Source organism: Peromyscus leucopus, chromosome 23 (assembly GCF_004664715.2).
Source record: "Peromyscus leucopus breed LL Stock chromosome 23, UCI_PerLeu_2.1, whole genome shotgun sequence".
Taxonomy (NCBI): domain Eukaryota; kingdom Metazoa; phylum Chordata; class Mammalia; order Rodentia; family Cricetidae; genus Peromyscus; species Peromyscus leucopus.
In genome coordinates, this window is record NC_051082.1 from 36,364,038 (window position 1) to 36,378,107 (window position 14,070).

At 45.1% G+C, this 14,070-nt stretch overlaps 1 protein-coding gene across 1 annotated transcript; it reads right to left on the bottom strand.

The window, feature by feature from the left end:
- Positions 1-5,273: 5,273 nt before the first annotated feature.
- On the bottom strand, positions 5,274-13,575 carry LOC114683166 (CD209 antigen-like protein C). The gene is given in 7 exon segments (XM_028857343.2): positions 5,274-6,629; positions 9,966-10,075; positions 10,815-10,966; positions 11,587-11,623; positions 11,625-11,674; positions 13,343-13,429; positions 13,530-13,575. Coding segments are annotated over 7 exon segments (633 nt in total). The 3' UTR covers positions 5,274-6,478.
- Between the last annotated feature and the right edge of the window lie 495 nt (positions 13,576-14,070).

The following is a 14,070-nucleotide window of genomic DNA, read 5'->3' on the forward strand; positions in this document are numbered from 1 at the left end:
GAAAGATATTTAAGGATGATAGTGTGTGTGTGTGTGTGTGTGTGTGTGTGTGTGTGTGTGTGTGTGTCTGTGTGTGTGTGATGCATATGTCTTAGGTGTGTGTAAGTTGGTAAGAGCATTAGCCAGAGCTGGACAAATGCTATTAAAGAACCTTTCCTTCATTAACTCTAAGTGTGCAGAGTAATTCCTAACTGAGAAGGCTGCTCAGCTGGTTGGGGAGTAGGAGTCTGGGAAGACAGGATTTTCCCTGCCGGGCACTCTGGACTCTCCTGACTGCTGATCACTAGTACAGACTCAGAGAGAAAAGAAAAAACTGAACAGGGAACCTGCAGGATAAGGTAAGCTGCAGAGACCTCCAGGTCTCAATCAGTGCCATCCTATGGGGTGGAAGAGGGCTCTGATCAAGCCCTAGGGTTCCTAGTACAGTCAACAGGTTGGGGAAGGCTGACAGTCAGATTTCCTGTTAGGAAGACACTAGGGAGGAATGTGCTGTAAGCTTCAAATGAATGGAGAGTGGATGGAGGCTTGTTTGTCAGGGAACGCTGTATGTGGTGGAGACGCCTCTGTGCAGGCTGTTTAAGAAGAATGAGTTTTCTGTGAGAAGATCGTTACTTGTTTTGGTTTGATTGATCTGGATTGATCCAGATAACCCAGATTGCAAACTCACTTGCATCCCTGAAGTCTGCTCCATCTGCCCTTGAGGGCTGAGCTTCTGACCCATAGATCTCTCTCTCTCTCTCTCTCTCTCTCTCTCTCTCTCTCTCTCTCTCTCTCTCTCTCTCTCTCTCTCTCTCTCTCTCTCTCTCTGACACAAAAGGTCCAATTAAGACCTGGGAGCCCCTCCCTAAGGAGGATGGAATCCTGGTCTAAAAGGAAAAGAATCCACCTATGCAACAATGGGAAAGCTGTTGTACTTACTGGGTAAAGGTCCTAACGAAAAAGACATTGCTTAACACCTCATCTTTTTTAGGGAAAACTTTTCTCAATGAATGGCAAATTTATTGTTATTGTATCTTATGGTACTTAAAAATGTTAAATTGTTTGATCAAGGGGATTTATATGTAAAGATTAAGATGGCTGGATGCTTTCAATCTAAAAAATGGTTTTTCATCTTGAAATAATCCATGTGAGAAAGATACAAACAACAGAGATTAAGCTAAGTAAGACTATATGAGTCCCAAAGGGCACAGTGGGCTCACACCTTTAATTCCAGCAATTGGGAGGCAAAGGTAGGTAGGTCTCTGAATTTGAGGTCAGCTTAGTCTACCTAGTGAGTTCCACACAAAACCAAAACCAAAAAACAAAACCAACCAAACAAACAAAGACCACCAAACAATAACAACAATGGACAAGTCCATGAGTCCTTTCATTTTGACTGGAGACTCACAACTCAGAATCTCCTGGTGTCAGAGCTCAAGGATGCAATGCTTTTAGAGGCAAAACCTGCAGCTGCATTAGTGGTACATGAGAGTCAGAGTAACTTTTGATTTGACAGAAAATAGTACTTATTTCAGACACGGCATGAAAATAATTTTGATCTATATTCTTTTCAGTTATTTTAGCTCATATAAATATTAATTACTTTGGTTATTGCATCTGAGCCATGATCAGGGTCATGGAAATTCCAAATGTGTTGCCAAAGTGGACGTGACTATTGGAGTTGAGGGCTGGGATGGAGAATCTAGGCACCTCGCTCTCCTGATCCTTTTATAGTATACTTTTGCAAAATCCAAACCAACTTAACATTTTTTTATTTAGCACCAAGAATATAATTACAGGAGAGAAGAGTGAGATTGGTTCTCATACAGGGACATCCATAAGAACAAAAGGTGTACAATTAGTTTTTACCACAGATCTTATATAACTAAGTTTCTCCAAATAGCTAAAGCTTAAGAAGGTTAGCAAAGATATACATAACTAGACATGGATCTTTAAGTCAGTTTATATTCATAGGAACATCTTAAAATTTTCAGCATTAAGTACATTATCTTTGCATATAACATATTCAGACCTTCACTGGCTTGGCTTCAAATTTTTTATGATTTTGTCCCTGTCTTTATTATCCTATCTCCATGAAATGTTAATCTGGGTGAGAATAAGACCATTACCACAACTTGTGAGCCAAATTTGAATCGAGCTTTAGTAAATACTGGACAGGAAGATGGATACTGGCCAGGTCCATAGCTGGGATTCCCAGAGAATGGCCACAAGTTACACTAGCCAGATGCTTATAAAGGCAAACTCACAAAGCGATATATTTCCCACCTTCATCCAATTAGGAACAAGCATACACCCTGACTTACTTTCTGCCTACATACCTCCATGAACTATATTTGTGGTTTAAAATATATTTTGGTACTAAAAAATCTTCATTTTAAAATTAGGTTTTTTTAAGACAAAATCTTAACAGGGACACATTTTCTTAGTTTATAAATTCTAATCTTGTGAGAGTTGCTAATTTATACTAAACTGTTGAAACAAAGGTAATTAAGGCATAATCTCCCAGAATTGTAGCCATGTCAAGTGAAATGTAACTTATTTGCAGAGACAGATTGGAGAGAGACCAATTTATATCTCCCACTATTCAGTCATTCTGGTTATGTCAAAGTTAAGCCTAAAACAGGTAACTCAAACAAGTTTAAAAGTAAATAAGATAATATTCAAAGTCAGGTGTATAAAAAAAAATTAATTATGGAGAATTAAATGTTCAATAAAGTGGGTTAAGTTTACAATACACTTACATGGAGGCATCCCCAGGCTCAAGGGCTCCCCTTTCCATTGGAAGGGACACAGACCCCATCAGAGCAAATTTGTATGCATACAGGGCAAGGATGCATGGGAAATAAGACTGCTGGAATCTGGTGCTCTGTCTTCTGCTGTGTAGATGAGACCAAGAAATGCCCCCCCGACCCCCGCCACCTATAGAGAGACCTGGACTGTGAAAATCCACCTAGCCCAGTTTATATGAGTCACCTTCCAGAGACATGGGACCAGCCTCAAGTTGTAAACTTGGATGCCAATAGGTCTAATCACTACAGAAAGTTTCAGAGTTCAGCAGGGGACATTTGGAGACAGGGATCATGATGGCCCTTTTTCCCTTTGGACTCATGGTGATATTGGTCATAATGCTTCCCATAGGGCTAGCCATGATGGCCCCCTAGGACTGGACTCTGGTATGATATGAGGAAGTTTACTAGCTCTGATATATCTGGAAATAATAGGTTTACAAAAAAGATATTATCTGATTTCTTTAACAAGCTATGGCTGGCTATGGATCCAAATAGCAGGTCCTTGTAGATGATATATATTTCTTACAGCTGTAAAAGGGGTCACGTGCCCGTTTGAAGGAAGAATGCTGTTCCTGTGCTAACAGGTCAGAAATGATTAGGAACACCGTGGAATAACTAACACAAAGGGAAGTCCTAGAGGCTCCTGGTGTTCTTGGAATGGCTGCTAGATTTAAAAAGCTTGGCTAATGTCTCTAACAGAACCCTTCCTTCTGACTGTTAGGATGGTCATTCAGACCATGCAGTCTGAGCTGTTTGACCAAGCTTATCATTGCTTGGATAGAGGCTGAGAAGCTCTGACAGGTAGTTCTGACCTCGGAGTCAGTTTGCTGGTGAAACAGGAGGACACTGAGTGTTTAGTTCCCTGTGGCACAGAATTTTAAATTGCAGCTTTATAAAAGATTTCTGATAGCTTTAACAGGTGGGAATGATGTAGAAGAAATGCAAAGTGATTGATATTATGAAGAATTTACCAACAGATTTGCCTAGGAGACATTAAATCACACAATGTAGAATTTAGCTAAGGGAGAGCATGGAGGTCAGAAGAGAGTGTCAGCTCCCCTGGAAAGGAAAATCTAGTAAAACATAGATTTATGTTATTATATTAAACTGTTAGGAAATTTCTAATGCCTAGCATGCTAATTTAAATGAAAACAAAAAATGTCAAGATGCCTTTGAGCCTCTTATAAGTAATCCCAATAAACTCATGGCTCACTGAGCTAGATTTGAGTGGAATTGTTTCTTTGATCCATCACTGTTGCCTTACCTGGGGTGAATAAAAGTCAGAAAACAGACCCCCGGGTTGACTGCCGTTCTTCATCGTCACTACTGCTACTATTGTTGCTAGTGTGTCAGGGGTACCCCAGCATGCACTCAAAGGTCGGAAGACAGTTCTGTGGAGTTGGTTCTCACTTTCCACCTTTATGTGAGTTCTGAGAATCAAATTCAGGTCCTCAGGCTTCCAGAGCAAGGGCTTTCCCCCTCCCCCACTGCCATTCTCATCCTGCCCTCCTACTGGGAGTCCAAGCCCCTGAGTGACTTACCACCAAGGAGGCACTGCCTGAGGTGAGATGCTGTGCTTCTCCGCATATGTATATCCTGAACAAACAGCCAGTCTTTAACTTGATCTCCAGTGATTCCTCACACCTATACAATGTATTTAGGTCATATCCACTCTCCTATGCCCCTCCCACCAACTCTCCCTGGACTCTCTCCTTCCCCTCTCAATTTTATCTCCTCCTTTTTTTATAACCCATTGACAGCTGACATTAACTCGGAAACTGGGTGTGACCATCTAATATCAGCACTGGGGTAGGAGTGGAGACAGGAGGATTGTTGTGTACATCGCTGGCTGCCAGCCTAGCTGAAAAGGAGGTGTTTTACAATTAGTCAGAGGAGACTTTGTTTCAAAGGCATAAAGCAGGCAGTGGTAGAGGAAGTTTCTGGTCTCCACATGCATGGGCATGGGCACGTGCATTCGAACACACACAGGTACACACACATGTATCACCCCCCCCACACACACACACACACTCACAGAAACCATAGTGAGCTTCATTCATATTGCAAAAAAGTTACCAGAATTCTCCTTGAAATCAGGAAGAATAATAAAAGAGAAACTCACAGATGGGAGAAAATGCTTACATATCATGAATTCTGTAAAGACTCCTATCTTCAGGCTGGGGATACTGCTTAGCTGGTAAAGTGTTTGCCATGTGAGCATGAGGAGCCAAGTTCAATCCTCAGAGCTCATGTAAAAAGGCAGGCATGGTAATTCATGCTTGTGACCCCAGACCTGAAAAGGCAGAGACAAGAGGATGGCTGCGGCACTCTGGCCAGCCTTATACAGCTTACACAGTCGGATGGCTGCGGCACTCTGGCCAGCCTTATGCAGCTTACGCAGTCGATGGAACAAGCTCCAGGTTCACCGAGAGATGCTGGGTCTTAATTAAGTTTCCTGTTGCTGTGATAAACTACTCCAAAACATTTTAGGGGAGAAAGGGTTTATTTAGCTTACAATTCCATGTTACAGTCTGTTATTGCTGGAACTTGACCAGAACAGAGAGCACATCTGCACCTCTCCACTGCCATACCAATCAGAATCCCCTTACTTCCAAAAAAACCCTCATGGTTGTGCCTGTCTCTTAGTTGACTGGAGATTGTTAGTTGACAACCAAGCTTAACATCACACACACACACACACACACACACACAATGGAATATTATTTGGGAGTGAATAGGAAAAAGTTATGATAGACTCCATATTGTGGGCCTTAGGGATACCATGCCAAGTAAAACAAACTAGCTGTAGAAAGAAAGGTGTTGCAGAATTGTGTGCAGGAGGACCCCGAAGTGGTGACTTTTACAGAGACAGGAAAGGGAACAGAGATTTCCAAGTGGCCATGAGAACTATTGCTTAATGGATACAGTTTTAATTTTGTTCTGATGAGGAGACAGAAATTGGCCAGCTGGGGCAGGGGCCGTCAACGCAGCAGTTCCCAGGATGTCCTTGATGGAGGCCAGGAATGGCAGAAGGGAATTCTGGGACCTGGTTTCTTCTTGTGTCTCAGCCTTGTCTGGAAGCTATGAGGATGTGACTGAGACTGAGAGGCACCTGGTGGGTGGGCCACCTGGACTGCCCGGCTCACCCCCTCCTTATGCCCCACTCAGTTTCTGTCATAAATCCTTTAAAAGATGCCCCTACCTAACAGCTCAATGGTACCCAATTTCCACGGGTCCTTCTTGCTACACAGCACCCCACCATCACTGTCTCTTAAGCTCCATCTGTGAATCAACCCCCCCCCATTTTAAAAGACATAGAATGCTGGCATATGTTTCCAATGCAAGCTCTGAGAAGGCAGAGATAGGAGGATTCCTAGGGTGTGTCGGCCAGCCAGCCTAGCCAAATTGGTCAGTACCAACAAGGCAAAAACAAGAGATCCTGTCTCAAAAAAACAAGATGGAGGCCAGGGAAGACACCTAAGACTGACCTTTGGTGCACGTGTGCATGGGCAGGCACCCCTCCCCCCCCAACACACAAACAGACACACACACTGGGCAAATGGGAGGGCAAATGAGGAACCAGTTAAGACCTTAATGTTCACAGAGGAAGGAGCTGGCATACATTGTGGGTTAAGTTCAGTCACCCTGCAGGGTCATTTTGGCACCAGGTGCTACAGACAGATGAGACATCATTTTTTGGTGCAGGACGTAGCAGACTTCTTGCAGATCCAGTATTTCTCAACTGTGCATGGGACATCGTTCCAGCCATCGTCTCTGAACTCCGCACAGTCTTCTTCCCCCTCGTTGTTGGGCTCTCCTTTGTTCCAATATTTCATGAAACTGCAAAACCAATTGTAGTGGTCTGGATGAGAACCCCACAGGCTCGTGCATTCGGATGCTTGGGCCCCATAGGTGGAACTGTTTGGGAAAGATGGGTGTGGCCTTGTTGGAGGAGGAGCATCACTGAGGGTGGACTTTGCAGTTTTAAAAGCCCACAACATTCCTAGTTAGCCCTCTCTGTCTTGTGCTTCTCCAGTACCATGCCTGCTTTCTTGCTGCCATGCTTCCTTACATGATGGTCATATGCTCTAACCCCCTGGAACCACAATCCCCAATTAAATGCTCCTTTTTTTTTTTCATAAATTTCCTTGGCTAACACCCATCAAAGTATGATAGTTAGTTCCACCTCCCTTTTATCAACCCTATTTCTCCCCACTTCCCTCTCCTGTGTGTGTGTGTGTGTGTGTGTGTGTGTGCGCGCGCGCGCGCGCGCAGAAATATACACACTTATGGTTGTACATATAGAGGCCATAGGTCAACCCCAGATATCTTTAGTTACTCTCCACTTCAATTTTTGAGAATTCACTAATCAGCGAGGCTGACCGTTTAGTGAGCATAAGGGATCCGTTTCTGCCTTTCCAGGCTGAGATGACAAACACTTGGCTTTCTTAAGTGGATTCAGGGGATGGAACTCAGGTCCTCACACTTGTACCATGTGATGGTTAGTTTTCATTGTCAACTTGACACAACTTAGAGTCCCCTGCAAAGACAGTTTTAGGGATTGTCTGTATTGGGTTGGCCTGTGGGACTGTGTGGAGGATTTTCTTAGTTATGTTAAGACCTAGCCCACCGTGAGCAGTGCCCCCACCTGGGCAGGAGGTCCTGAACTGCATGAGAGTGGAGAAATCCAGCATGCAAGTGAGCATGTACGCTTTCAGTCCTTTCTCCTCCTAACTATGGATGTGATGTTAGTAGCTGCCCCAACTTCCCCACAATGAAATTAGAAAATTATAAATGATGAACTAAGCCATTTTCTCCCCTAACTTGCTTTCAGTCAGTTTATTTTATCATAGCAACAGAAATGAAGCTAGAATACACGACAAGCAATTTATCAACTCATCCATCGCCTGGCCCCTCGACCATGTTTCTATTACTGAAACGGGGATGCTGTCACATCTGCCCTTCATACATCACAGCAGATGTGACCTGTTCTGGGTTCAATGAGATACCCAAGTCCTTTGACCTTGGCCCATGATCCTTGTGATCTTCCATGATTGAAGGGGGTCAAATTTTACTGAAGTTTCTTCTTCAAATATAACCAGCCAACTCATATTCCACAGACTTAACCATCTCCATTCCCAGATTTTGTACTTTTGGCCCCTATGTACCTATCCAGAGTCAAAGACCATAGAACCGGGAATAGCGTCTACATCCTAGAAACCATGGACACTCCATACTAGCCAGTCCTAAGCCCAGTATACAGCTTTAATTGTTCATTCCCACAGACACCAGAATAAGAGTTTTTGCCTTCAACCCGTCCCTGTGTACATGCACATGCTCCCACACATGTGCACATGTACCCGCCCCACACATGTGTGTACACATAATGGAGAAAGTAGTCTGGGGTTGGTTTTGCTTTGCTTTGTTTGTTTGTTTTTGTTTGTTTTGTTTTGTTTTTTTGGAGACAGGGTTTCTCTGTGTAGTTTTGGTGCCTGTCCTGGAACTCGCTCTGTAGACCAGGCTGGCTTCGAACTCACAGAGATCTGCCTGGCTCTGCCTCCTGAGTGCTGGCATTAAAGAAAGGTGTGCGCCACCACTGCTCTGTGCCTGTTTGTTTTTAACCAGCATCCATATCTCTTCCTCTGCTTCCTGACTATGGATGGCATGGAACCAGTTTCAACCACTTTCCTCAAGCTCCTGCCAGCATGCCTTTTACCATTGTGGTGGACTGTACCCTCAAACTGTGAGCCAAATCTATCACTCCTCACATTGATTTTGTCAGGTATTTAGTTACAGCAACAAGAATACATTATCCCATAGACTTTCCATTAATATACTTCATTTAGATGACTCATGAGGGCTACAAACCCTTCCTCTATATCTGCTGGTGGATTTCCAGGCACTTGGCATCTTGTCAGCACATGATTATGAAGAATTCCTTCCTTCATGAGTAAATGTCTTTTATGCCTAGAGGGCTAGGGTATGGAGAAATACCCAAAGGAGTATTTTATGCAGCATTTGCTGATGCCACTGTGGTTTGAGTGTGAAGTGCCTCCTGCAGGCTCAGTGTTTGAGGGCCTGGTCCCCAGCTGGTGCTGTTTGAGAAGGCTGTGGAACCTTTAGCCCCTGGGGGAAGCAGATCAGTGGGGCCTCAAGCTCTTATAGCCTGGCCCACTTGATTACTCTCAGCTTCCTGATGGCCATTGCCATGTGACCAGCCACCTCAGGCTCCTACTGCTATGCATCCCCACCATGACGCAACATGTCCCCTGGATCTGTGAACCAGGTAAATTCTTTCTCTCTTATAGACATTCAGCTGTATATAATAAAGCTATACCTAGAAAGGTTAAGGATCCATCAAGAGGGAAGCCATTTATAAAGGAATATTTGGTGTTATTCAGCTTTTAATATTCAGCTGTTTCTTGCACTCATATACTACTAGACCTTAAGGCAAAAAGTATAAGCTCAGACCTACTGCTGATCTACTAGGTAACACCCCTACAGAGCTTAGGAGACAGGTGAACTGTAGATGCATAGCTTTGTTTCTTGTGCAAATGAAGCTCAGACCATCCCTTTCCTTCAGGCCTAGTAGCATTACAGAGCTATTGACTCAGGACAATAGGGCTTTTTGCATAACCAGGTGCAGTAAAGACTGGAGCAGGATTCCTGGTCTGCTCCAGTTGCATGGCTGGAGGGAAGAGAACAAGACACAATTTCTGTAGATGGTAGGGCTGAGGAGTTGCATGGCCAGAGAGAAAGGAACAAGGTAGATCTTCTGTAGAGAATAAGGATGGGTCAGGTCAAGAGAGTAGGAAGAGAAGAAATGAGTATGGATGGAGAAACCAAAGCTGAAGATGAGATCAAAAGCATGGGAGCTTACAAGGGCTGTGAGAGGACAGAGAAGAAGGGACAGAGAGGAACTGAATGTCAGCATGCAACTGAAGCTATATAGACAGAAGTTTTTTTAGAGATATAAAGTAAATGAATGTAAGAAACTGGTGATTCTTTTCCCTCAGATAACCCCACATAGGACATAGCACCTTCCCCAGGATTCTGGGAAGGATTTTCTCAGGGCAGGCTCCTGGGGAAATTCTGATGTTAAGCCAAATATCTTTACCAAAGCAACAGAAGTAAGTAACTGCCCACGATAGGCTGCTCCTCTTCTTCCAGGTTTACCTGAACAGCAGATGTGAACCATCCACCCAGTGCCACACGCCTTCATGCTTCAGGTCTGACAGACCCATCCAGGCATAGCCTTTCTCTTTAGAAGTCTGCTGCAAGAAGCTCTGGAGGGGCACAGAAGCAGTCAGGAGAGGCTACCTACCTTGTGGTCCACCTATAGTTCTCCTGCCCCACCTCTTAGCAGAAAGTTCTGCTTGTAGTCTGATATTCATCTTTCCAGGGTAGCACAAGGTCTCATGGCTTCCACATCTGTATCTTGCTTGTTCTGAGTTGCCTCTCATTGAACATGCTAATATTGCCTGCTTTATGAGGGGTTCTGAGTACGTTCAGATGGATTGTCTGCCTGCCTTATGAGGAGTTCTGAGCATGCTCAGATGGATTAATTCAATACTGGGTATACCAGTTCTTCATTTCTGATCATGCACATGACCTTTTGAGCTCTGCATTGAGGAATGTCCCACTGATAACTTGAATTCAGTCAGGATGGCAAGATTTACAATAGGCGAACTGGCAAATGGTAGACATAGGAGTTTCTTTTAAAGTCCAATAAAGGAAGTCATTCAGTGCTTCCCAGTATATCAACAGAAACCACTTACATTTTGTGTTACCTAAAGCACCCACTCATATCCAGATGCTGTATGATGGTGGTGGAGGTGGTGGTGGTGGTGGTGGTGGTGGTGGTGGTGGTGGTGGTGTGTGTGAAACATGGTGCTTGGGACCTTTCATTCCTACTCTTCTCTACTTCCTTTCCCAAGTGGAGCAAGCAGCACTCATCCATAATCCAAACTAGCAAACTGTATCTCCTCAGACGCCTGTGGTCAGTTTGGATCCCACCAGATGTACCTGCTCATCATCACTTTTGATGACCACTAGTTGGGCCCCCACTTCTCTGCAGGCGGTGACAGAGTCATGCCAGTTCTGTTGGAACTTGGAGAAGAAGTAACAGTTTCCTTGGAAGAGAGTCCAGTCCCAGGGGCAGGGGCAGCACAGGCGATCTGTTGGGGGAGGTTGGTCGGGATGGACATGCACTTGGTTGCTCATGTTCCTGTATCCCCCAGCCCTCCCCACCCCCCAGCCTTCAAGTCCTGCAGGAGCTTCTGATACACAGCATCCTGGGAATCTCTACTCCCTGAGAGATCCTGGAAGTCCTGGTATCTCCTCAAGACAGGGAGATGTATGAACTTAGAGCTCAGAACCAACCTTTGGAGACTAGCTAACTGAGTTCCAACCATGTACACAGTTCTCTTTGAATACTAGCTTCCATTGGTCCTAATATCAACCAACCAGCCAATCAACTAACTAATTTATGTGTCTCTGTGTGTATTTATGCCCATGCCATGGCATGTATGTGGAAGTTAGATGATAACTTGATGGGGTGGGTTCCCTCTTTCCACCTTGGGAGTCCTGGGAATGAAACTTTGGTCATTAGGCTTGATGGCAAGTGGTTTTAACTGCTGAGCCACACTGCCAACCCCTTCATTATCTCCTCTTTACACAAAGTTATCAAATCAAGTGACAGGAGGTGGAGGTTCAGAGATGGGTAGTAGCTGAAACCAAGCACTGTAACATGGAGACCCTCTGAGTCCCTGGGGCCTCCTGCCTTCCAGTCACTTACTTATTTGAGGCTTCAGTTGGGTCATCTCCTGGTTTACTCTTCTCCTTCTCTGCCTGTTCTTGTTCCTTGGAGTTGGCAATACTGGAGACTATGACAAGAAAAGAAATCTGCAGTTATTAAACACTTATTATAAATCTTGGCCTGCACTGGTCTCCTAGGGACATTTTTTTTTTAAAGTAAAGTACCTTGTTTAAAATCTCTTTTTAAAAATTGAAGGTGGGTGTGCATATGTGTGAATGTTTGTGACCATGGACATGCTGTCACACACCTTAGGAGTCCGAGGATAGACAACTCTGGGTGTCAGTCCTGACCTTCTACCTTGTTTGATACGGGTCTCTTGTCCATCACTGTGTACACCAGGTTAGCTGGCCTGCAAGCTTCCAGGATTCTCCTGTCTCTGCCACACATCTCACCCTAGCTACGGTACAGAAACATGCCTGACATGTCCTGCTTCACATGTGTTCTGGGATCCAAACTCAGGTCCTCATGTTTCTTTGACAAGAGCTTTATCCAGTAAGCCGTCTATCTAACTTCTAGTTTAATACCTCTTGGGGATGAAGAAATCTGATATTCAGAGAAGACTGAACAGCCAAGCTAGTGGAGCCAGGACTCTCCTCTACGACAGAGATGAGAAGGGCTCTGAGAAATTCCTGGAAGCTCCTAGCCTTTAGCCTACCTCCCTCATGGGCCTTCAGCCCAACTGGAAGGTCTTAACAGGCAGCCCCAGCCCTCAGATCTGCCTGACCTTTTACAAGGACAGCCAGAAGGAGAACAGCATAAAGTGTGAGGCAGAACAGTTGCAGCACGAAGGGGACATGACCATGGCACAGATGCCCTGCAGGAGAGAAGGTAGAAGTTCCATCACAAGTGTCCCATAGACACACTATGACCCATAGACACCAGCATCCTCTTCCCAGATCCACAGCTTCCATTCCCCTGGGATCCACTGTGTCTGTGTTCCAACCTTCACTTCCCTAGGATACGAGACTCTTTTCTAGCTCGAGCATCCCATAATTGAATAGTTCAATCCTCATTTTTCTTTTTTCTCTCTAGAATCCCAAAGGAATGCCCAGCATGTCCTTCTTCAGGACCAGGAGTTCATATCCTAGACAATCACTCTATGTTTTCAGCCACCATCATTCCCAGGAGCTGGGGGTCCAGAACCTCATCTTCTATCTTTCCAGAACCCAGGAGGACAAATTTCTTCAGAATATCATTCAATCCCTCCAGACTCAACACCCCAGGACTTAAGAGCCTAAGTTTCCATCCCTGAACATTTCAGAGCCTCTCCTTGGACCCAGGAATTCAGTCTCCCAGATGGTCACCCAAGGACCCAGGACTCTAAAAGCTCAGCTTCCACTTGCAGAATACCAAGAATCTAAATGCACAATCTCTGCTTAGTAGAACTGAGGAGTCTAGTTCTAGTCTCTACTTCTACAGGACCCAGGAGTCCAGCCTTCAGGCTCCACATCCTCAGGATCTAGGATCCAGCTGTCAGTTCCCACCTCCATTAGACTGAGAAGTCCAGTTTTCAGCCTCCAACTCCACAGCACCCACAGCGTTCCCCTTCCTAAGACTTGAGTTCAGTCACACCTTACAGAACCCAGGAGGCCAGTCCTTAGCCTCTACCTCCACAGTACCCAGAGGTCCCGTTTCCATCCTCCTCCTCCCTCAGTCTTTGAGATCCAGACTTCCACTCTCCCACTCCGCAGGGCACAGAGAGCTGAGGAAACCTGTCTTTCCCCGACTCCTTTACCTGCAGCTCTCTTGAGGACATAGGGTGGTTGGAATCTGAAGCCTTTGATGGAGTATCTGGTGCCGCTGGTTATCAGGTGTTCCTCATCTGAGTGGACAGAGAGTCAGTTACTGCCTTCCAAATGGAGACTCAAGGTGGCCCTACCGAAACCCCTCTCCAAGCCCCCAGAATCCAGGTCCAGTCTTACCCAGGGGGCCCAGCTGCTGTCCTCTCCCTTCCTCGGAGTCATTCATGTTGCACGGCTGTCCTACTGTGCTGGAGGCTGTTGGGGACAACGGCAGCTATTTACTGTCTGCTGTTGTTCACTCCTTGAATCTATTCTGAGTCAGGAAGTGAAACAAGGAACTGCGAGACAGCAAGATGCTGGAGGGAGGTGACAGAGCCTCTGACACACCATTCCATGAAGCTACCATTCCTGGAATGGAAGGGCATGCAGCTGCTCTGCTGTTCCCAGAAACACGGTTCTCTCTGATTAGTGATTTGTTGTCTTGATTTGAAGATGTCATCACTTCTGGTCCATTTCTGATGACTTGGGAGAGGGGTTTTGTGTTGATTAGCTTTAACTGTGAACTTAACACAACATAGAACCCCCTAGAAAGAGAGTCTCCCTGAGAGGTTGTCTATACTGGGTTAATTAACTGATGTGGGAAGACCCAGCCCATTATGAGCCACCGTTCCCTAGATAGGGTGTCAAGCACTGTGTAAGTGTGGAAAATGCAGCTGAGTGC